The sequence below is a fragment of the Papaver somniferum genome, chromosome 1 (genome assembly GCF_003573695.1).
Source record: "Papaver somniferum cultivar HN1 chromosome 1, ASM357369v1, whole genome shotgun sequence".
NCBI classification, from domain to species: Eukaryota; Viridiplantae; Streptophyta; class Magnoliopsida; order Ranunculales; family Papaveraceae; genus Papaver; species Papaver somniferum.
In genome coordinates, this window is record NC_039358.1 from 220,062,109 (window position 1) to 220,085,387 (window position 23,279).

Consider the following 23,279-nt stretch of genomic DNA (forward strand, 5'->3'; position numbering starts at 1 on the left):
GATTTTTATTTTGTTTGTTTCATATTTGTATCATTACTCATTAGTATGCTTTACAGATATTTAGGGGATTTGTTTGTTAGATACAACTTGCAAGAATGATACTTGTTTCGGTTTGTAAAAAATGTTAAACTTTTTGAATATTGAATCTGGCACTTAAATTGAATTGGATACTAGCTAATTAGGGGTGCAGAAGCATTGGTATTTGGTGATTCTCAATTAGCTTTAATTAGTCACTATCTCTGATGTGTTTAGCTCTAATTTTATGCTATTGTTTTGGGTTACTTGCAAATACTTGTACTATAATAGTTTTGTTGGAATTTCTTTACATGTATGATGTACCTTGTTACTTGTAATTTGCAAATGAGATGTTTTGCTTATATTTTTTGTTTATGTATTTTTCACGTTTCTGAATGACTCTTTGACCTGTTCTTTGTGGCTCAATCCATTCCAGTATGTCAAGTGTACAAGAACAAGAGTTACAAGACCATTATAATGATGTTATGAGTAGTGACGGTGAGGATGATGATGTTGAGATGCTAGATTCTGTGAATGAGGATCCAACTGTTGGTTGTGCACCTTCCTGTCCTGCACCAGTTTCACGTGGAAATAAAAATGAACTTATATCCCAAGTTTGGGGAATTTTTTAAACTCGTTAAATATAAAGATGGAACAAAGAAGGGAGTGTGCAAAGCTTGTAATGTAGGATATAAATATGAAAGCCAAAAAGGTGGAACCTCAGCCATGAAAAGGCATAAGTGCCCTAAGCGTCAGTCTATAAACGTAGGGAAGATGATATTATATGCAAACAATGGCCAGCTGTCTACCCGCGTACGCAAAATTGATCAGACGAAATTATGAGATCCGTTTTCAGCATTACTCATTGCAAGAAATGTTCCATTTGCTTTGGTGGAGTGGAAAGAATTTAAGGATATATGTACTTATTTAAATGAGGATGCTAAACCAATATCAAGGAATACTGGGAAAGCCGATGTAGTAAAGAAACATAAAGCACAAAAAGAAGTTATTCGTAACAGATTGAAACTTGCTCCAGGTATGATTCAAAATTTCAAATCCTAATGACCCATATGTTTTGTTTATACTTTTATGTATGAGTGATTGATTAATATGATGTGCTAATGTGTATGACTCACCCTTACATGTAGGATATGTCTAACATCAGACATGTGGACTTCTTAACAACTACTGGATATATAAGCTTAATTGCGCACTATCTTGATCAAGATTGGGTGTTGCAAAAGAAGCTTCTGAATTTCTGTCCTCTTCCACCACCTCATACAGGTAAAGAACTTACTTTTATTTCTTTATCTTCAATATAAATTCATGTTAACTTTTCTCCTTTCTACTACCTCAAAACAGGTGAACACCTTTCTGCTAAGTTATTTGCTATGATAGAAGATTGGGGAATTGAAGACAAGGTATCCAACATCACCTTGGATAATGCTGCAAATAACAGAGCTTGTGCTCGAATTATGAAGAGTAGACTTGTTGCAAAGAAGATCTTGTTGGACGATGGAAAATTCTTTCATGTGCGTTGTTGTGCTCATATCTTAGCTCTTATTGTAAAAGAAGGACTTAAGAAGATTGATCCAACCATGCTTAAGATAAGAGCGTCAGTGAAGTCCCTTAAAAAGTCCCAAGTAAGAAAACAAAAGTTCTTGGACATTGTTGATACTTTAGGAATGTCTGGAATAAAAAGGGGTATTCGTCAAGACGTAAAGACAAGGTTGGATTCCGCTTCTATTCTGTTATAACTTATAAAGTTAGAGAATTGTAATAGTGTTTATTATATACTCACTGAATGTTTGTTTTATACAGGTGGAATTCAACTTATCTTATGTTAGATAGTTGTATCATGTATAAGCCAGTTTTCTCTCATTTGAAGTTGGTGGATTCAGACTATGAAGACTGTCCAACTGATGAAGAATGGGAACAAATTAAAGTAGTTACAAAGTTTCTCAAAGTGTTTTATGATCTCACAAAGATATTTTCTGGTAGTAAGTATCCTACTTCCAATCTGTATTTTGAAAGAATTTGTCAAGTTCAGGTGTTACTAAAGAAAGAAAGCAGAAATGATATTGAATTCATTAGGAACATGGTAAAAGAGATGCAAGCAAAATTTGATAGTTACTGGAGGAGTTGAGTCCTATATTGGCTATGACAGTTGTGTTAGATCCTAGATTGAAAATGAATTTTGTGAAATTTACTTACTCCAAGTTGTATCCTGAGGTGAGAGAATTAGAACATGAAGTTAATAAAGTGCGTCGTAATATGACAACACTTTTTAATGAGTATTACACCTTGTCAAGTTCAAGAGCTTCCAACAGTTATGCAACTCAAAATTTGGGTATTCAAAATGGTGGGAATTCTGTTTCCCAAGAAGGGAGTGATTTTTTCCAGGTAATTCTAAAGCTTACTTAACTCTAATTCATGTTAGTGGTGCCCAGTTATATTGTGAAGATTTTAGTCTTTTGAATTATTGCTTTTCATCTTAAAAATCCTTGTAGTAGAATACTGTTTGTCTTTTGAATTACTGTCAACTGTGGATGTAGTATGTGATGGTGTTAGCTTGTTTCTAAGACTTTTAAGACTCATATATTCATAGTTCACTCACTTCTAGATTGTTTCATGCAGGAATATGTTGCAACACAGGAACGTGGTGGTGATGTACTAACTGACTTGTCAGAGTTAGATGAATATCTTGGCGAGTCGTACAAAGGTTGTCTAAATTAACCACTCGACATCCTAAACTATTGGAAGAACCATGAACAACGATTTCCAGTACTTTCAAGAATGGCAGGGGATATTTTGTCAATTCCTATTTCAACTGTCGCTTCAGAATCTGCATTTAACATTGGAGGAAGGGTAATTGATCGATTTCGCAGTTCCTTATTACCTAAAAATGCTGAGGCGTTGATAACAACTCGTGATTGAGAATATGAAATTGGTAAGTAAATCAGTAATATATTTTTTTAGTTGAATGTCTAAATCTTATATATATCATTGGTTGTTTTTATCCATGTAGGAAAAGAAGATATGGATGAGGAAAATGAGATTATTGAAGAAGATGTATTAGGATTTGAACCTGATGCAGTGGAGGATGGGGCAGTGGAGGATGTGGAGGAGGTAAGTTCTTATGCGTCTAATTAGTATGCGTACTTCTTCAATATAAAGCGGGGTAATTATGCAAATTCCATGTTTTTGACTCGAATCTTTTCTTTTGTTTGGTTTATTTTTTCTTGAAATTACAAATTCATATTGAATAGTTGGAGCAACTCAAAGATAGACATGGAATATGAGAATGTTTTTTGGAAAAACAGTTATTTATCACTTACCAGTGTCTCCAAATATTGCATAGAAAAGAGATTGGAGATGTTTTGGACAGTTAACACTTTTTTTGATTAACCACACAATATATATTTTGTGCAGGAAGTGGTTATTAATATCTTTATTGTCACACTTGGTGATACAAATTACAAACAATGGTATTACTATCGGAGGTTTTTTTGCTTTGTTGAAAATATCATCATGAACTGATGAAGTACTGTAACTAAAGTACTAAACTACTAATGACTAGTGTATGTGTTCCTTTAATCCTTTAAATGCAAAATTAGTTTAGTTTTGCAATTTTTAGTTTTTGAATCGAAATATCAAATGAATTAGATGAATGTTAAGTACATAGGTTGTAGGGAAGGAGCTTTAGATGGCCTGAATCTGGCCAGAAATAGCCCAGAAATCGATTTCTGGCGAGTTGACTCAACAAAAACCAGCTAACCCGTGAGCCCCCGTGAACCCTCAAGCTTTACCCGGGACGGGCGCGGGTTGGAGAAATAACCACCCGTGAAGAATTTTAACCCGCAAGCTTAGGCTTGTATTAACCCGTAACCCGCGGGTTGGTCACAAGCCAGCCCCGCCCCGCCCGTTTGCCAGCTCTATCCAGGAGAAATTCTCATTAAGTTTTTTACAAATGAAGAATGCTACAGTTATAGAAATATTTAGAACCAAGAATTTGAACCCATAATTATTCCTTCTAAGTTACAATTTTCTAGACCAACCTACATATAAAAAGAATGTTAAAAGTCTCCAAATTCCTAAAACCTAGACCTCCCAAATCCTTAGATTTATTAATGTTGTCCCAAGCTATGAATTTAATTCCTTTCTTAGCCCTATGCCCCCACCAAAAATTCATTTTCAAAGAATCAAGTTTATCAATCAAAGTAGTAGGTATATAAAAACATCCCATTTTATAAGATGGCAAGGAATTCAAAACAGATTTGATAATAGTAGATCTACCAGCTTGATTTAGAGTAGTATTGACATAGTTTTTTAGTCTAACTTCAAAAGACTGAACTATAAGATCAAAAGATTTAATCTTAGAATGACCTAATAACAGAGGTGCTCCAAGATATTTTTCTGAGTCAAAAACTAAATTCATATTAAGAGCATGAGCAAGACTATCACAAAATTCTGGACTTAGATTCTTACTGAAATACACACAAGACTTGTCAAAAATGTATGTCATGATTTAGATGCTATAATTACCCTTGAGATGAAGAGTCTTTCAGAATGCATGCAAACAAATATGAAAATGAAGAGGCGAGGCCATCACAACCTCATCGAATAAATGACATGTTTTCCATTATTTTTCAAAGAGCAATTATAGATCGACGAACAAATATCTCAAAGAAAATCCAATAATAATTTGGGAAACTGTCCCCTTAGGGATAGGTAATCTTTCTCTGAACTTTACTCAGAATAAAAATCTAAATATTTTATTAATGATTCTATATGAACCACCACTTTAAACTAGGTAAAAGTCGTATACACACAAATATGTAGGGCGCACCCTCAGGAGAAAACAGGGTCCCATTTTAGGGTTTGAATGTGAGTACACGGTTTTCCCTTTTTTTTTTCTTTTGATACGCGAAAACCGGACCAAAATCCCTACGCGGACCCAGCCAGTTGGACTGGCCCCATCCTTTAATCTGAGGGTCCAAAAAGAATTTCAAATATTTGTAGGAGGTGGGCCCCATAAAGAAACCCCAATGTTTGCAAGAGGTGAGGCGTAGGGCCTGTAGGCAGGCAAATGTTTGCAACCATTTTGAATATTAATAAAACTAAAATTCTATTTTCCCCCTATTCTTGTTTTTGTTGTCACCGACTTACTAGGGTTTGTGAGAGAGAAAATCTACATTACGGTTTTGACTTCCAGATATCTCAAAAGATTAGGGCAGAGAGATCATCGTTCCAGAATACCTTCAAGAATCTGCTAGGGTTTCACTCTTTCATCAATATCCAACAAGGTTAGTTCAGTAATGTGATTCTTTTTCTGGATTTTTTTTCGTTGAAATTGGATTCTTGAATTTGGGTTTTCTTTTAGATTGTCCGTCAAATTTGAAGTTAACATGTTTCTTATATCCATTTTGGTTTTCTTGAATAGTTATTATATAGTCTTGTTATAAGAAATCTCTGGTGGGTGTTTTTGAAACCTTGTTGTTAGGCGCTAGGGTTTTGATGATGAAATGCGAATCGTTGAATATGATTGAAGTCGGAGTGAACTTAGCACATGTTGTTAGATAGAGGAATCTCTGGTTTTTGCAGGATTTTTTTTTGTATTTTTAGGTTTGCTGATTGGGTTGTTGAAGGGGATAGTAAAATGTGAAGAAGGGATAGTAACTTATGTTAAAGGATTTAGTCGATGTAAAACATCAATTGACCAAGTGCTTACCTGAATAAGACCGCTGCTTGAATTTACCTTTGCTATGAATTTCTGTTGTTTATTGTGTCTAGCACATGATGAAGGGTATACAGAACATACATTGTATTGGATACTAGCAAATAGAGTTTGAAACTTTTGTGTTTAGTTATTGGGAGGTTGAGTTTGTTAGTATGCTCATCGTAAGATATACTGACTGAAGGTAGATTGTTGGTACCATATATGACTCATTTGAAGTATTAATTTATCTCGAAATTGGTCACTGGGTAAGTTTTATGTCCATTTTGGTTTGCTTGAGTAGTTGCATTGTAGTTTATATAGTCTTGCTATGATTTTGAACTTTGTTGTTGTGGTTTGGCTATTTAGGTGCTAGCGTTTAACGTTGGATGAATGAATCATATAAAGTTTGATTGAAATTCTCATTACATGTTGTTAGGTTAAGGTCTGTGTTTTATGTGTAGAGTGTATATGATCGAGTTACTAATTGGGTTGAAGGAAGTCAGATAGTGTACACTGATTGACTGTAGATTATTATTACTATATATGATGCATTTGGTGGTAGTGAACTTATCACGTGTTGTCAGATTTAGGAACTCTTGTGCTTTTGCTTTTAGTATTCTTCGATGTGTCAGTGTAGAGTTTAAAGGAATGACGTTTTCCAGGATTGTTTCCTTACACAGTTAGTATACTGACTGAATGTAGAAGATTTTATTACTATGATCTGTATTTGATGTATTTGGTTAGCATGAGTTAACAAGAAAAAGGTGAATTGAGGAAGCCCTATTATAGACACTGGAACGAAGACAGTAAGAGAGACTTGCTACAAGAAGTTTCTGGTGGGTGATTTTGAGCTTTGTTGTTGTTGTTCTGTGGCTCCCTAGGGGCTAGCGTTTAATGTTGGATCGCGAATGACTTATATGATTGAAATAGGAGTGAATTTATCACATGTTAGATTAAGGAATCTGTGGTTTATGTGTCCAATATGTGCAAATCTGAGGTTTTTCATGACTTTTTTGTATCTTTTAAGTTACTGAATGGGTTGAAGATAGTCGGGTAGTAAAATATGAAGAAGGGGATAGTAACTTATGTTAAGATTTAGCCATTGTAGAACATCAGTTGAGCAAGTGCGAATAACACCACTGCTTGGACTTACATTTGCTATGAATTTCTATTGTTAATGTTGTCTACTAAATGATGAAGGGTATACAGAACATACATTGTCTTGGATATAGCAAATAGAGTTTGAGATTTTTGGACTCAGTTATTGGGAGGTTGGTTCTGTTGGTATGCTCACCTGACGTTTACTGACTGATTCACTGAACGTAGAATGCATTTGGTGGTACCTAGTTTTTGGTTTGCAGTGAGTTGATAGGAAAAAGGTAAGATCGAAGAAGCCCTATTTTAGACACAGAACGACGACTGGATGCATAATTAGAACTGCAGTATCTGTTTAGTGATAAGGTGGAAATTGGAAAGATCTCCATTGTTTCTTTCTTCGTACTTTTACTATGATTTTTTTTCCATGTTCTTTTGTTTTCTGTCTTTGCTTTAGTTGAAACAGGTTCCCCAAAGTAGGTTTCCTGTTTCCAGAGTTCTTCTTAGGGACTAGTGTTCCAATATTTTTGTTCATGATATTATCTCTTTATATTAATGTTAGGGCTTAAATACATGTAAAAGCTGAATTTGTATTTTGGACATTGAAAACATCCTCATTTTTGTCTTGACCATGAGCGGGCTAACCTTTCTCTGTAGGAGAGATATTTACCAATATATGCTAAATTAGCACGTGATCATTATCAATTAGATGTGCAGTGTGCACAACATAGAAAACTAAACACATGCTAAAAAGAGGCAGGATTAAAAACTGTATTTACATTTGTTGTACATGTGAAGTTGTCTTCTTCTTGGAAGGATGAGAGTCATTAGACTAAAGAGGTTAATTTGGGAATTTTGGGTAAATGCTTTAATTTCAGATCACGATTGGCTTGCTCCTCCTTTATCAGGGTGTTCTTTTTAAGTGCTTCCTTCATGTACATAGACTTATGGCTGATAGCCATATTTGGTTGCAGAAATTTCAAATTTTAGATGAAGGAGTGAACTATTCCCATGTTGTTAGATGAAGGAATCTGTTTTTTTTTTGTGGAGTATAAAACAATTGACGTTATTTCCACGATTCTTTGTAATTTTTGAAGTTACTAATTTGGTTTGCAGATAATCTGGTATCATACTGATAGAACTATATGATGCATTCGGTATTACCTAGTTTCTTGGTTAGCATGAGTTGATAAGAAAATGGTAAGATTGAGGAAGCCATATTATAGACACTGGAATGACGACTGTATAAATATTGTGAACTGCAGTATCTGTTTTGCACGAGTGTGCTCAGGAGAAAGCGGGTAATTAATACAGCCATATTTGACTTTGATTCTAACCATGGGGCCTCTCACATGTGCGTATAATACCTGTGGGTTCACGGCTATGAACCTGACTCAGTAGTTATATCTGATATCTGAATCTGAGTTTTAGCACATGACCTGCGCCTCCCACGTGTTTTTTGACTTACTTCTGTAGTTGCAGTTTTTTCTTTTGTTGGTACATGTCTTCTGATTTTCTTCTTTTTGTAGTCTGGAAATTCCTTGGTTTTCATGCGTTGATAAAAAATAAGCTAAGATTAAGGAGGTCCTATTGTAGACACTGGAATGACGACTGCATAGATACTTAGAACTGCAGTATCTGTGTAAAGTGGACACTGGAAAGATATGCGTTTTTTCCTTGTTTTTTTCTTTGTATTTCACTACGAAGTTTTTTTCTCGTTTTTGTCTTTGCTTGAGTTTTAACTGGGTGTGTCCAAATTAGGTTTTCTGTTTCCAGAGTTATTTATTAGATACTTCTTTTACAAGAGTTTTCCAGTTATTTGTTCATGATATTATCTTTTTTATTAATGGTAGGGTTTGAAGAGTTTAAAGGAAGCAATGTCTGCATCAACAGTCGCAAATCCTGCAGCAGCAGTGAATAGCAATAGCCCTTCCTTGTCACAGGGTTCAAGGAGAAGAACTGTTACGGTTATGGAAAAGAAATCTGCCAACTTTGAGAGAGTTGAAGAAGGTGGTGGTGGAGTTTCTGAACCTGTTAGGAATGAGGAAGGGAGGGATCTGAGCCATACCATCAGGGGAGAAACTCCACTTGATAGAGAGAGAAACTTATCATCATCTGTGCAAGTGAAGAAAGGTCTTGGGGACTCCACAATTTCCCCTCGTCGTAAGAAAGTCGTGTCTAGATCCCCTGCGAAACCCTTATGGAGGACTCTACTCAGTGTTTTTGCCAAGAATTTGGTGCTTCTTCTTGTACTTGTTGGGCTTGTGCAAATGATTCGGATTTTGGCTCTTCAATCTAGGGATGGTGTTGTTTCTTCAGATATCGAGGATCGAATTGCGGAGGTGGAGAAGTTTCTGAAGACAACTACAAAGATGATGCAAGTTCAAGTGGAAGTTGTGGAAAGGAAGATTGAGAGTGAAGTTGGTGGTTTAAGAAGAGAAATTACTAAAAAAGTTGAAGAAAAAGGTGTCAAGTATGAGACTGAGTTGAAAAGGTTAGAAGCTAAGGCGGATGAATTGGGTAAATCTTTTGCTGAGTTGAAGGATAGTGGAATATTAACGAAGGAAGACTTTGATAGATTTTTGGATGATTTTAAGAAGAACAATGTTGATGGAAGCGAAAAAGAAATAAGTTTGGATGATATCAGGGCTTTTGCTAAGGAGATCGTTGAAAAAGAAATTGAGAAACATGCAGCGGATGGACTTGGAATGGTTGATTATGCATTAGCTTCTGGGGGAGGCTGGGTACTTGACCATTCTGAACCCTTCATGCATACAAAAGGTTCAGGTTGGCTTCCTTTTAGGAACCAGTATGGAGCTCATCGTGATGCACAAAGGGTATTGGAACCGAGTTTTGGGGAGCCAGGTAAATGTTTTCCTCTCCAAGGAAGGTCTGGGTATGTGGTAATAAAGTTGCGGACAGCAATTATTCCGGAGGCTGTGACTGTGGAACATGTTTCTAAGAGCGTAGCTTATGACAGATCGAGTGCTCCAAAGGACATCCGTGTCTCTGGCTGGTATCAAACAAGTGAGGCTATTGCTGCTAGTGGTGGTGCTGATCTATCTCGTCAGGATGAGAAGAAGATGTTTATGCTGTCTGAGTTTGTTTATGATCTTGACAGAAGTAGTGCACAAACCTTCAAAGTGGACTCAGGAGAAAACCGGATTGTTAATACAGTCAGATTTGACTTTGATTCGAACCATGGAGGCCCTCACATGTGCATATACCGCCTGAGGGTTCATGGCCATGAACCTGACTCAGTAGCTATATCTGAATCTGAGTTATAGCACATGACCCGCGACTCATCTCCCACACGTGTTTATGACTTACTTTCGTAGTTAAAAGTTCTTTCTTTTGTTCGTCTGTGTCTTCTGCTTTTAATCTTTTTGTAGTCTGGAAACTCTTGCATCTGCGCGCCAACGTCTTAAACTCCTGATCTTGTAAATATTTTACTATCTTTTTGCCGCTAGCATGACTTGTTTTAGATTGTGTCTTTCTTGGATGTTTTGTGCATGTCAGAGATCTTAGTTATGGATAGATCGTACTTTGTGAATACTAAGCAGAAGTTCTGGAGGAAATCACTTGTTATGTGCAGTTATTTACTGGTTCAGTTTGGTTTACTTGCAGCAACATTAGGTGTCAACATTAGGTGAAAATTGAAATGTGTTCAGCTAACTATTTGTCTGACAACAAGTTTTTTTCTTTTTGATGGAAAAGATATATATTAAAACTAGCAAAGGTAGTACATTAGGTTTACAAGATCATTGTTATCAAAGATACTAGAATAAATGCTAGATTTTTGAACCTTGTGAGATAAATTTTCCGACATACGCTGTAATCTTTTAATCCGCGCTTCTTTAGCAATGTAGTCCACTGCATTGTTGTTGTTTCTTCTTATATACTTCATTTCAGCTTGCGGAAGGTCGCCCAATTTGTTCATAATATCCTGCAATGTATTTTCTGTCGCCCACGAAGAGTCTGACTGTACTTTGTTTAAGCTATCGGCCAGAGCTTTGCAATCTGTTACGATGATCACACTTGATAAATATTTTCTTTTAACCATGTAACCGCCTTTAGGAAGGCCTTTGCTTCTGCGTGGAAGGCTGACGTTGTCCACTCTGAGCCCGCCGATATATGCATAAAAGTCTCCTCATCCGCAAAGTAAAGGATAAAAGCGTATCCCATTGAAGAGTTCTCTTTCTCATAAGAAGCATCAACGAAAACGATCCAGTCCGAATTTAGGTTTGACCAAGAATTGCTAATTGGTGTTTTTTCATGAGTCTGCTTTTTGCTTTGAGGGGTATTGTACGAGATTGAATGTAAGAATCTCTTTATTTGTTCTATTAAGCTGACTGGGTTTGGATGGATTTTCTCAAAAATTACCGAACATCTGTATTTCCAAATGAACCAAATTATGGTGGATATTTTTCCTTGTAGATGACTCAAATTAGCTTCCTAATCCACTATTTAATCCAATCAGTCGCTGTACTGTGAGTGTCCTGGAAATTATATTTTGTAGAGATAGTCCGAACCAAACTGCTCTAGCAAAAGAACACTCGCAAAAAAGATGAGTTTCCGTTTTTTGTGCTTGGTCGTTGCAAAGTTGACAAATCTGGTCTATTTCCATATTATGAGCACCTAGTCTAGCCGACGTGGGTAACGCTTTTTGTGCTATTTTCCAGATGAGAAGTCTAATTCTTGGGATTGCTTGTATTCTCCAGACCTTGTACCATGGAAAATCTAGAGTATTAATGTTGTCAAGATCCAGATTGGCCAAATAGGTATAGACATTTTTGGCAGAGAACTTTCCTGATTGATGATGTCTCCATCTAATAATGTCTTGCTCATTAATCCTTGGATTTAAAGCTTGGATTTTTTCCTTATCTTCCGGGTAGAAAAATGGTTTAGCTTTTCTTGATCCCAATTACCTTGATCCGAGATTAGCTCTTGAACTCTTATTGGTGCTTGATCTTGAGAGTTGGGGACTTTTTGGATTATATCCGCATTAGGAATCCATCTGCCTTCCCAGATTTTTATCGAGGCTCCATTTTTGACTTGCCAAATGAAGTTGCCCTTAATCAACTCCAAACCTTTTAATATGCTGGTCCAAATCCACGATAGATTCGAAGTTCTGGATTTTTCTAGAGGTTGGGATTTTGGAAAATATTTTGCTGTTAAGAGTTTGATCCAAAGATGGTCTTGTTCTATTACTAACCTGCTGGCAAGTTTTGTGAGCAGAGCCAAGTTAAACTGATGTGGGTTTTTAATTCCTAGTCCTCGTTGAGAAATGAGTTTGCATATGTTTTTCCACGCCCGAATAAATCCTCGTTGTCGCTTTTGGCCATCTTTTTTCCACCAAAAATTTCTTTGAATGCGGTCGAGATGATCAAGGGTTGTCTTTGGTAGAGCTAACACTTACATTTGGTAGGTTGGGTAGGATTGAAGGACCGATTTTATCAAAACCGTCCTCCCTGCTTGAGATAACAATTTCGATTTCCATCCTTGTAAAGTGGAGTAGTAACGTTGTAGTAGCGGCTCAAAGTTGGATTTTCGGTGTTTATCGAAAAAAAGCGGGGGTCCCAGATATCTATCATTTTTCGTCATCAAAGGGACCTTTAGGATTTTTGCTATGATTTTTCCATATCTTGGATGAATTTTTGGACGGAAGTAGACACTAGATTTTTGTAGGCTAACCATTTGGCCCGTGATGTTCCCAATAATTGTAATATCTCCAATAGGCTTTTCGCTTCTCCTAGGTCCGCTTTTGTAAAAAGAAAACAGTCGTCCGCAAAAAAATAGGTGAGATATATTCAGGGCTTCTTTATTTATTTGAAATCCAGATATCTTCTTGTCTTCGATTGCTTTTTCTAGAAGTCTAGAAAGAATTTCCATGCAAATTAGGAAAAGATACGGAGACAATGGGTCCCCTTGACGTAAACCCTTGGAAGTATTGAAAGAAGGTCCCGACGAACCATTTAGAAGAATAAAAAAAGAGGTAGTTGAGATACATTGCATGATGAGTTTTGTCCAAATATCTGAAAATCCAAAGGCTAATAGGACTTTCTCAATAAAACTCCATTCGACTCTATCAAAAGCTTTTGATAGGTCAAGCTTTAAAGCCAGGAAATCCTTTTTTTTCTTGGAGGTTTTCATCGAATGGATGAGTTCATGAGCAATTATGATGTTATCTGTGATTTGACGACCGAGGAGGCTGATTGATTTGGAGATATTATTTTACTGAGTATGGGTTTTAGTCTATTAGCTAATATTTTTGAGATGAGTTTATAAATTGTATTGCTCAGGCTAATAGGTCTGAAGTCTCCCGGAGATTGGGGTGTGAAGATTTTTGGGATGAGAGTTATGAAGGAATGATTCAGATCTTTGTCTAGAGTGCCTGATCTAAAAAACTCTTGGACATTATGACTACATTATTTTCCAGTATGTCCCAGTTGGCTTTAAAATGTCTTCAACAAGTTTGTGAACTTGAATGATTACTACTGCTTGAACAGGAAAAGTAATGTTGCCGCTATGTAATTTGATTATTGATATTACTCCATCCGTTTCAGGAGAAATGACATTTTCACAGTTCAATTTGGCTATTTTTAGGTAAAAATGAAAATAAAAATAGGAGCATCATTTTTTCTGAAACATCGGTAAATAATTTTTCTTTTTTTTTTTAGAGTGATCTGTGCGCGACCAAAAAAAGACTTTTGCTTTCAACTTCTGGTTGCCAAACAATTTCTAGCCTAGCAGGTCCAAAACCAGAGCAAAATCAAATCAGCTGGTTGAAAAGTTGCCCCCGAGTTAAACCAATTCCATCGATTTCTTCTGCATCCCATCAAGGGTCAAGATTAAAATCCCCAACTGTGTGCAAATGCTCTCAAAATCTTGACACGCGAAATTATAAGAAATAACCTAAAACCCAACCCCAAATCGATCCCAGCTAGGGGATTTTTCATCATTTAAACCATTTCTTTGGCAATTTCATCAGAATCATACATAGCTGGAGAAGTAGTGTGGACTGTCAAACTTTTGCTAAGGCTAGAGGTAGGCGTTTTTTCTTCTCCTTTTTATGTGGTTTTGGATTTGTATACTGTAATTGATTTAGGATTTTGCACTATAAGCTCTTGATGCTTTGAGTTTGTTCGATAAAATGTCTAACTGAAAAAAATTGTGTAATTTCTCCCTCAGGTTTTTCCATGGCGAATTTACCTAACGCAGAGAAGTTTCTGAAGTAAGTTAAACCAAAACCCAACTTTGTGGTCAGTTTGTTATATGTTTGTTCACTTAATTTTGCACTTACTAGCCTATTAAAATTTGTGGTCAGTTTGTTATATGTTTGTTCTCTTATGTTTGAAAATTTGATTTGGGTTTTAGGTGAATCTGAATTATTTGATTGAATGCGTGTAATTGCAAGAAGATTTAACCTGGCTGGGTAAAATTTTATTTATGTGGGTTCTTAAGGTTGCAAATTATGTATGTAATAACTGATAAGGCGGGATTGAAAAACCGAATAGCTAATAGGGGAATAACTAATGTGTTGCCAATGCTTGGGGGTCACATTCACTTTTACAAACTATTCACAAAGGATACATACTCTTGATTTCTCGTGACACATTCTTGAAACTGTCTATAAAAAGGAAAAGTTCTACGATTTTTTGATGAAAAGGAGGTGTTAAGTAACTAATCCTGTCATGGTTGCGTAGAGTTTGTTGGTTAGGTATCACACTAGTTTCTAAACTGTGCTCATTTGAATGTAATTGAAAGTTTAAACATGTCTGACTCTGAGTAAGAAAATAGAGCGACGATTCTGTTATGTTCCGTTATCTGTCTCTCTTACTATTCATCTGGACGAAGCATATTTAGTTTTCTAAGATTCTTTTAGAAACTCTAGGAGAATTTTAATTTATGGTTTACAAGCAGAACAATAGGGATGGGAAAGAAAGATCGCTACTTTTGGAAGCAAATTGGCAAAGCTTTACTCTGCACGTATACGGTCTTTGGTTTGGCTTGGTGGTACAATGAAACATCTCCACTTGGTTGGTGGACACTTATGCCACGCCCTAAGGTAATAGCTCCTTCGCACATGAATCCTCTTCTTATTTATAATATTTAAAGGAGTTCCTGTAATTGTCTTGACAGAAGCTGCACCATTTTCTGGTCTCTAAGGGTATTGTGCATAGTTGGTATTATGATACATGCTTATAATATTTAAAGAAGTTCCTGTAATAATCTTGATAGAAGCTGCACCATTTTCTGGTCTCTAACGGTATTGTGCATAGTTGGTATAATAATAGATGCTTTCGAAATCCTGTTGCAACACAGTCGAGTGTATGCCATGGATGAATAACTCAAGCCAGAAATCAGAATTTTCGGATCTTTTTCGTAACTTTCTTCAATTTTTTATCTTCTCAATGCTCATAACGTACACATTTTGACTTTTGTGGACATGTATCTGAGACTGCTTTGAAGAATGAACAGTTCTCCCTCTAGCTTTTGTTAGTAATTTACAGTTTGTTCAGTTTTTGACCTCTGTCTAAACTAATAGGTGATGATATTACCTAATGCTGTTTATTTGAAACCTTTCATCTCGGATGATTTGGTGGATTCAACAACCAATTCATTCGCTAAATGTTGTCTTGAGATCAGCTAATCTTGTTGGCAAATCCTGATATTATTTTTTCCTCGAGGGTAAGAATGTAATCTCTAGATCATCTTCTCTTTGTATTTCAGGAAGAGAGAGAGATGGCTCATCTTTACGAGCGTAGGAAATATCCTTATCCAGGTGATGAAGAAGCAATGGAGCAGTTTGTTGCAAGTGGGGGCATGATCGGAACCACCATCAGTCCAAAAGGGTTTGTTGATTCTGGAAATGACTCCGACAACTTTCAGAAGCAATTACAGTCGAAGAAATTTGAACAAGAATCCTTGAAGTTATGGTTCCGGATGAGGAATGAGGTCATTTCTGAACTCCAAGAGAAAGGGTTTGATGTTGAATAGCTGAAGTCGTTGTCATCGAAAGACTACCCTGAATTATTGGAAGATATTTTGTAGTTTGTACAGCATGTATTGAAAGTACTTTCTCAAGAAATTGTAGAGGAATAATCAGATACATGAGGTGTCATGTTGAACCATTTTGAGAGCCTCTTTAGTAATTGTTGGTTCATTTGCCCTTGAGTTTTTGCAAATTTGAGATTTTACTGTTATTGCATTTGGGTATTAGTTTTCGCAATTGAGTTTTTGCACTAGCATGTCCTGGCTAACAGATTTTAGGTGTCAGGAGGGGGTAATCCTAAGCGACTTCTGATTTTAGTTGGGTCAATCTCACTCAAAGCCATGGAGTTGCTGATTCCAGAATATTGTGCCAATAAAATGAGCAAGTAATTCACACTTTCTTGTTGTGGTATTTTGGCCTTTGTGTTGCATCAAATTGTATAAGACAAACAAAGAAAAAAAATCATCAGAAACAATGAACTGAAATTGGGTAAGTATAAAAATATTTCATTAATTTTTAAAGCCAAAATTTTTCAAAGAGGTGCAAGCAACTCTGCTGCATTCTTTCCCTTCTTTCTTCTCAATTCCCATATATTAATATCAGCTTCAAGGGTAAACTTCCACAGCATCTCGGATTTACAAGCAATCTCTATAGCTTCCTTCATGTGTGTAACGGGTCGAATTATCAAATCATACTGAATCACCCATTGGAGTCCCTGAATGTAACTTCTGAGACACTCATACCGACTGTTTGCCTGCACCTGAGTAGCTTTGTGCATGCGCTATTAGTATTATACGTATCCGGTACAAACTTACGGTAAATCCGATAAGTCCACCTCCTTGTCAACATCTCGCGTAACCAATCAGCAACTTTCCGTACATCTTCCTGTAGCTGTCTCAATTGGAGATCATTCATCCACCACACCAGTGCATAAGGCTTGGACCTAGAAACTTCAAAGATGTTGTCAACTGTATCAAGGCAATCCAAGAAAGTATCAGGATTTGACCAATATCCGGATGCCATCTCGGTTATTTCCCGATCGATTGCACCTTCAGCAAGGTCAGGCTCCATAAAATCATTCGCATCCATAAACTCATCATGCTCACTCATGTTTAGAAAAATCTTTCAGAATTGTTAAACTAATTTCAAGTTATGTGCGTACGTCCATTGAAACTACACTCTTCTGCTTATGTAGATGTTCAATAAATCATAGTTACTTAAGGACTCTCATTCATAAAGTTGAACACCTTTCCTAAAACTATAAAAGGAATCCCATCAGGATTTGGAATCCCTTGTAGGTTTTCTTAATCGATACAGTATATATATTATTTAGAAATCATAGTCACAGAATTCAAAATAATTACTATCGTAACAAGTTCATTTGAGTGTTTTTAATTGATCATCACCGTATTGGAAGCTATATTTGTAGTTTGTGCAGCATGTATCGAAAGTACGTTCTCAGGACTTGTTGCTTCATTTGTTCTTGAGGTTTTGCAACCTTGACAGTTGAGATGTTGCTGTTAATGCAATGGGATACAAGTTTTTGCAATCACGTTTTTGCATGACGTGGATCGTGTCTTTCAAATATGTTCTTGTAGTTTTAACAACCTAAAAAAAACACTGCCAAGTCTTGCCTATTTTACTGATATCCACGATGACTCCCAAAAGTTTGGTTTCAAACTTAAAAGATATCTTGGTTTTCCCAACATTGCCAATTCATATAAAAGAAACTGAAAAGCATTTCAGCTTATATGGATTTTCCTCCTAGTAATTTGGTATCCCCATTAGCAGCCATGGTTTTTCCGGAATCAAAGATTTCAACAACTTAACTGTACCAGAAAATTATTCTTAACCAACTAACTTAGGATGATAATTTGGCCCTCACCATGGAGTCACTACTAATGAAGATGTCTGATTACTGGTAGTTTACAAACTAGCTAGTACTCTCTCTATTGGGTTTGAATTTTGAATAGCTAGTAGGCGAAACAGGGATATATTTGTTTACTTATTTTTCTTACTGTACTTCTATTAATTTATTCTTATATGTCTATAAATTGTGCTTCAAAACTCACTCTTCTTCATTATCAACCTTATAAGTCCTTACGATCTTTTGGAGATACTTATTCGTCAGTCACTATGAGTTGTTTTGGAACGAATAAAGATGCGAGAAATGAAAATATCATCAAGATAAAAGGAAAAGTTGTGCTAGTGAAAAAAAATCTGTTGGATTTAAATGATTTTGGTGCTTCTATGTTAGATCGAGTTCATGAGTTGTTTGGTTATGGAGTTTGTTTGCAACTCATCAGTTCTATTACTGGCGACCCTGGTAACCAACTAACTGAATTCTCTTTCTAATTGCTCATGGAAACTAGTTATATTAAATCTTAACGTCAGTCAAAATTGAATTGGCGCGTAATTATTTAGATCTGAAACAGTCATGCATATATATACATATTTTTCTGCATGGTTTGCTCATCAGTCATCATCGATCCATAAGAATACTAATCATTTTGACATTTAAAACATTAATATTTAATAATGTCAGAGTTCTCAACTTGAGGATCATCCATCCAGAAAATGAAATGTATAGAAGAATCTTACGCGGTATACGGATCAAAAAAAAAAAAGAATCTTAGGCGGTATTTATTTGAATGCGACTCCCCATCTGAATCTGACTTTACGTCTGACTCGAACAGTCAGATAATTTATTTTTTATTTTTAGGATATCTAACTCGAGCTTTGATTTGGCTCATACATCTGATTCGCAGTCCCGACTCCTTGAGGACATGCTTAATTGGATTCAGAAAAATGTTATAGCTCTATCATTTAATAAATTTTGAGTTAGATGAGACAGATTCAGAGGAGTCAACAAGAATAAAAAAAACCTTTTAGCTAGGCACCTAATTTAGCCAGATGTATGACTTTTGTCAAACTATATTGACCAATAATATTACTATTGTAGAAAATGAAATGCGAGGGAAGGTTGGTAAAGAAGCTTATTTGGAAGACTGGAGTCACAAGATATCAGCTTTCACGGCAGAATCAGTAGAATTTGATGTTACATTTGAATGGGATGAATCAATTGGAAATCCTGGTGCTTTCTTTATCAAAAATCATCATCACAGTGAGTTCTTTCTTAAAACGCTAATCCTAGAAGATGTGCCTGGTTCTGGTCCTGCTCACTTTGTTTGCAATTCATGGGTTTACCCTGCCAAATACTACAAGTATACCCGTATTTTCTTCGCGAACCAGGTAATCACAAACACACAAGCTACAACTAATATCTCTTATTTGTGCTTGTTAATATGTCCAAAGTAAAAAAAAAAAAAAAAAAGAATGAAATGATCGTGTAGTGATTTTTTATGATCGTGGCAGAGTTACCTGACAAGTAACACACCAGAACCTCTACGTAAATATAGAGAAGACGAGCTTAAAAATCTTAGAGGCGATGGAACAGGAGAACTTCAGACTTGGGATCGAGTATACGACTATGCAGTGTACAACGATGTGGGGCTTAACCGTCCTGTTCTCGGAGGGTCAAAAGAGTTTCCTTATCCTCGAAGGGGAAGGACTGGTCGAAAGCCAAGCAACAAAGGTGTCAAATACCACCCATGCATATTACGGAAAATGGGTCATTTGTCCACATATTTTTAAAACACGGTTCAAATGGACAAATAAAAATTAGTTTGGGTGAAATAGACACAAAAAAAATGGCAAAGATGAAACTGAATTCGTCCTGACATAAATTTAAAAAATAGCAAGGATGAAACTGGATGCATCCTGTGTAAATTGAAAATAATTTTTTTTTAAAAATGGGCAGGATGAAACTGATTACATCCAGACTATTTTTATATTTTTGTCCATTTAAACAGTATCAAAATCTAACTGTCATTTTCATCCAGGAATTGTTGATTTTGTTCTTTTTAATTAATTTTGTGTGCATATTAACTCCTTTGATTGTTGAAAAGTACCTATATCCGTATATAGTTGGCCAAATGCTAATTTACCCATTTATTGCAGATTCAAAGTACGAAACCAGATTGTGTCCATTTAACATAAACATCTATTGTCCAAGAGATGAAAAGTTCAGTCGTATAAAGCTGTCAGATTTTCTAGCTATCTCTGTTAAGTCCTTCAGTCAGGTCCTTCCCCCAGAAATAAAAGGTATATGTGATAAAACAATTAACGAATTCGATAGCTTTGAAGACGTGCTACGCATTTACAAAGGATATGAAAAGAAGCCTGTAGATCCAAATTCATCGAGTTCAAGTGGCGGTTTTGAGTTTTTCAAAGAACTTTTTCGCTCTGATGGTGAAAAACCTTTCAAATTCCCAAAGGCTGATGTGATCCACGGTATGTTCGCGTTTCAAAATCCGGATGAAAGTAGTTTGAAATATATGTATATATAACTGATATTTATCATTCACTACATGATATGTTTGCATTCAGTTGATGAGTCTGCTTGGAGGAGTGACGAAGAATTTGCAAGAGAAATGCTTTCCGGTGTAAACCCAGTTGACATTTCCCTTCTCCAAGTATAAAGACAAATCCAAATGGCTATATAAATTTATTTTGATTGCAACTAATTATATACAGATCTGGTCCTAATCTCGATATGCTACATACCACAGGAGTTTCCCCCAACTAGCAAGCTTGATCCCCAAGTCTACGGAGACCACACAAGTTCAATAACCAAAGAGCATATTGAGAAGAACTTAAATGGACTAACCGTAAATGAGGTAGTACTACTTGAGAAATAATTCCTACTCAATAGTTCGCAGTATTAGACGTTCCAACATGGGCATTCTTACTATTATGTAAGATTAACATTTTCAAATGGCAGGCATTGGAGAAGAAAAAGCTGTTCGTACTAGATCACATTGACGAAACTATACCATACTTGAATCTCATAAATTCAACATCAACGAAATGCTATGCCGCTAGAACAGTCCTCTTATTGCAAGAGGATGGAACCTTAAAACCTTTGGCTATTGAGTTGAGTTTGGTTCACCCAGATGGCGAGATTCATGGTGCTGTCAATAAAGTTGTCACACCATCTCAAGAAGGTGTAGAGGGTTCCATCTGGCAGCTGGCTAAAGCTTATGTTGCTGTTAATGATTCTTCTTGTCATCAACTTTGCAGTCACTGGTAACTTATCAATTAATTTTTCCATTGTAATATTTGGATGCCCAACACCTTTTAACTTGTTTGGTATAACTTTTTCATGTTGCAGGTTGTACACACATGCAACAATTGAGCCATTCATAATTGCTACTAATAGACAATTAAGTGTTCTCCATCCAATCTACAAGCTTTTGCAGCCTCATTTTCGAGATACGATGAATATCAATGCTTTTGCTCGCCAACTTCTTGTTAGTGAAGGTGGTTTAGTAGAATTAGTTGTATTTCCATCAAAATACTCTATGCAATTTTCTTCTTTGGCGTACAAACAATGGGTTTTCACAGATAATGCACTTCCAGAAGAGCTAATTAAAAGGTAATTAATTGACTTGCAAAAAATAATTTTCTCCAGATGAATACATATGTCATGTGTGTATCTCTCAAACTTGTCAAGTATTTTGTTTCATTCAGAGGTATGGCCGTTAAAGACCCAAGCAAACCTCATGGCCTAAGCTTATTGATTGAGGACTATCCATATGCAGTGGATGGGTTAGAAGTCTGGTCAGCAATAAATGATTGGGTTCGTGAATATTGTTCAATCTACTATCCTAATGATGAGTCGGTCCAAAGTGATACAGAGCTACAGACATGGTGGGAGGAGCTTAGAACCCAGGGTCACGGTGACTTGAAAGATGAGCCGTGGTGGCCAAAGATGCAAAGTCTATCAGAACTAACTCAATCATGCACCACAATTATGTGGCTAGCTTCAGCATACCATGCAGCAGTGAATTTTGGACAATATCCATATGCAGGTTACCATCCGAACCGTCCAACCATGAGCCGCCGATTCATTCCCGAGCCAGGTACTCCTGAATATGATGAGCTCGAGAAAAACCCAGACGCGGTTTACTTAAAAACAATTAGCAGTCAGTTCATCGCACTCCTCGGTTTATCCCTCATCGAGACTTTGTCTAGGCATTCTGCTGATGAAATCTATCTTGGACAAAGTGAATACCCGGATTACTGGACTAAAGACGCAGCAGCACTGGAAGCATTTAAGAAATTTGGTGACAAGTTAAAGGAGGTTGAAAATAAAATAATGGAGATGAACAATGATGAGAAATTGAAAAATAGAGCTGGGCCTGTAAAAGTTCCATACACTTTATTGTGTCCTTACAATTTACCTACATTTCCAATGGGACTTACGGGTAGAGGAATACCCAACAGTGTCTCCATATAGCTTGACCATCGGCTTCAAGTTGTGATCTCTATGTTCCAAGTTTCACTCATCGCTTGTGTGGTGATCAACCAGAAACAGTCTTTGTAGGCATGAGAATACATCCGGTATTTGCTGTTATAGATGAAAACGGGCCGGAGAAAAAGTTTTCATCATGTGGGAGTGTTTTCTTTTGAAAGTTTGTATGTTTGCGTCAGAAGAGATATTTGAGACACATAATTGTGTCCAAAAGGCTATGTATAAATTGGATTGGTAATAAAAATAGTTCTCTGCACAACTGAGAGAAAAAACTTAACATCTAGTTTGCAAACAAATTCTACAAGTTCAATAGTAGAATAATGGATTCCGGTAAGCCTTGCTCCCAAAACGTGTCAAGCGAATACGTTCAACGTTCGATGTAATGGATGTAAGAGATTCACTGCGAATTCAACTTGCAGTATCTAGTTTTAAGTATTCTGCATTAGAATGGTGGAATGATCTTCAGTTTCGTAGAGTAGAAGAGGGATTGCAAGAAATTAGTAGGTGGTCAGAGATGGTTGCCGAGATGCACAAGCAGTATGTGCAATACAACGAAGAAGAAAAAGTGTGTCGTTATATTAACGGGCTTTGCGATGTGATTAAGAAGAAAATTCTTGGTAGAGATTTTAGCGACATGTATGAAGCTAAACACTTTGCTTTGCGAGCTGAGGAAGAAGATCTAGAGTAATAACTTTTCATTGTTTGATTAAGTTGTGCGAATTTTCGACTTTTATTATTAAGCACTTGTAGTATGTAAAAGTTCGATTCAAGCCTATTTTCGACTTATAGTTCTGCAACATATTTTTGTTTTTGCTTTAATGCAGTTCAAGCCTATTTTTTTTTCGACTTTTATTATTATTATTATTATTATTATTATTGGCTAAAACCAAAGTTTTATTGATTGCAAGGAATAATCCAAAGTGTTTTTTTTTTGATCGGCCATAGTGTGTGTTGCAGGAGCAGAAAATTTTATGAATTACGCAAACAATCTGTAAGAAGATAATGAACCAAAAAACCCTGAATTTATTTATTTTTTAGATAACATTAACATACTTAATGATCGGCAATTAAACAAGAAA

At 36.2% G+C, this 23,279-nt stretch overlaps 3 protein-coding genes across 4 annotated transcripts; all 3 read left to right on the forward strand.

Moving 5' to 3' along the window:
• The first annotated feature begins 5,149 nt into the window (after positions 1-5,149).
• LOC113316439 (SUN domain-containing protein 1-like) lies at positions 5,150-10,427 on the forward strand. Of its 2 annotated transcripts, XM_026564625.1 has the most exons (3): positions 5,150-5,321; positions 7,946-8,130; positions 8,683-10,427. In XM_026564625.1, the coding sequence occupies exon 3, from the start codon at positions 8,707-8,709 to the stop codon at positions 10,114-10,116; it is 1,410 nt and encodes a 469-aa protein (XP_026420410.1). In that variant the 5' UTR covers positions 5,150-5,321; positions 7,946-8,130; positions 8,683-8,706; the 3' UTR covers positions 10,117-10,427. The 2 variants fall into 2 exon arrangements, with proteins under 2 accessions (XP_026420410.1, XP_026420404.1); XM_026564619.1 differs by lacking the exon at positions 7,946-8,130 and having other exon boundaries at positions 5,151-5,321; positions 8,683-10,331.
• Positions 10,428-13,568: 3,141 nt separating this feature from the next.
• Positions 13,569-16,012, forward strand: LOC113316459. Its single transcript, XM_026564637.1, has 4 exons — positions 13,569-13,876; positions 14,021-14,063; positions 14,753-14,897; positions 15,563-16,012. The coding sequence occupies exons 2-4, from the start codon at positions 14,029-14,031 to the stop codon at positions 15,827-15,829; spliced, it is 447 nt and encodes a 148-aa protein (XP_026420422.1). The 5' UTR covers positions 13,569-13,876; positions 14,021-14,028; the 3' UTR covers positions 15,830-16,012.
• Positions 16,013-17,930: 1,918 nt separating this feature from the next.
• LOC113316453 (probable linoleate 9S-lipoxygenase 5) lies at positions 17,931-22,456 on the forward strand. Its single transcript, XM_026564630.1, has 9 exons — positions 17,931-18,150; positions 18,787-19,076; positions 19,200-19,419; positions 19,845-20,177; positions 20,274-20,359; positions 20,456-20,563; positions 20,668-20,972; positions 21,058-21,321; positions 21,417-22,456. The coding sequence occupies exons 1-9, from the start codon at positions 17,961-17,963 to the stop codon at positions 22,183-22,185; spliced, it is 2,565 nt and encodes an 854-aa protein (XP_026420415.1). The 5' UTR covers positions 17,931-17,960; the 3' UTR covers positions 22,186-22,456.
• The last annotated feature ends 823 nt before the right edge of the window (positions 22,457-23,279 follow it).

Coding starts and splice junctions, on each gene's coding strand:
- LOC113316453 (XM_026564630.1), top strand. CDS start 17,961: ATGAGTTGTTTTGGAACGAATAAAGATGCGAGAAATGAAAATATCATC. Junction 18,151..18,786: donor TTCTATTACTGGCGACCCTG/GTAACCAACTAA, acceptor TTACTATTGTAG/AAAATGAAATGCGAGGGAAG. Junction 19,077..19,199: donor GTATTTTCTTCGCGAACCAG/GTAATCACAAAC, acceptor TGATCGTGGCAG/AGTTACCTGACAAGTAACAC.
- LOC113316459 (XM_026564637.1), top strand. CDS start 14,029: ATGGCGAATTTACCTAACGCAGAGAAGTTTCTGAA. Junction 14,064..14,752: donor AACGCAGAGAAGTTTCTGAA/GTAAGTTAAACC, acceptor GTTTACAAGCAG/AACAATAGGGATGGGAAAGA. Junction 14,898..15,562: donor CACTTATGCCACGCCCTAAG/GTAATAGCTCCT, acceptor TTTGTATTTCAG/GAAGAGAGAGAGATGGCTCA.
- LOC113316439 (XM_026564625.1), top strand. CDS start 8,707: ATGTCTGCATCAACAGTCGCAAATCCTGCAGCAGCAGTGAATAGCAAT.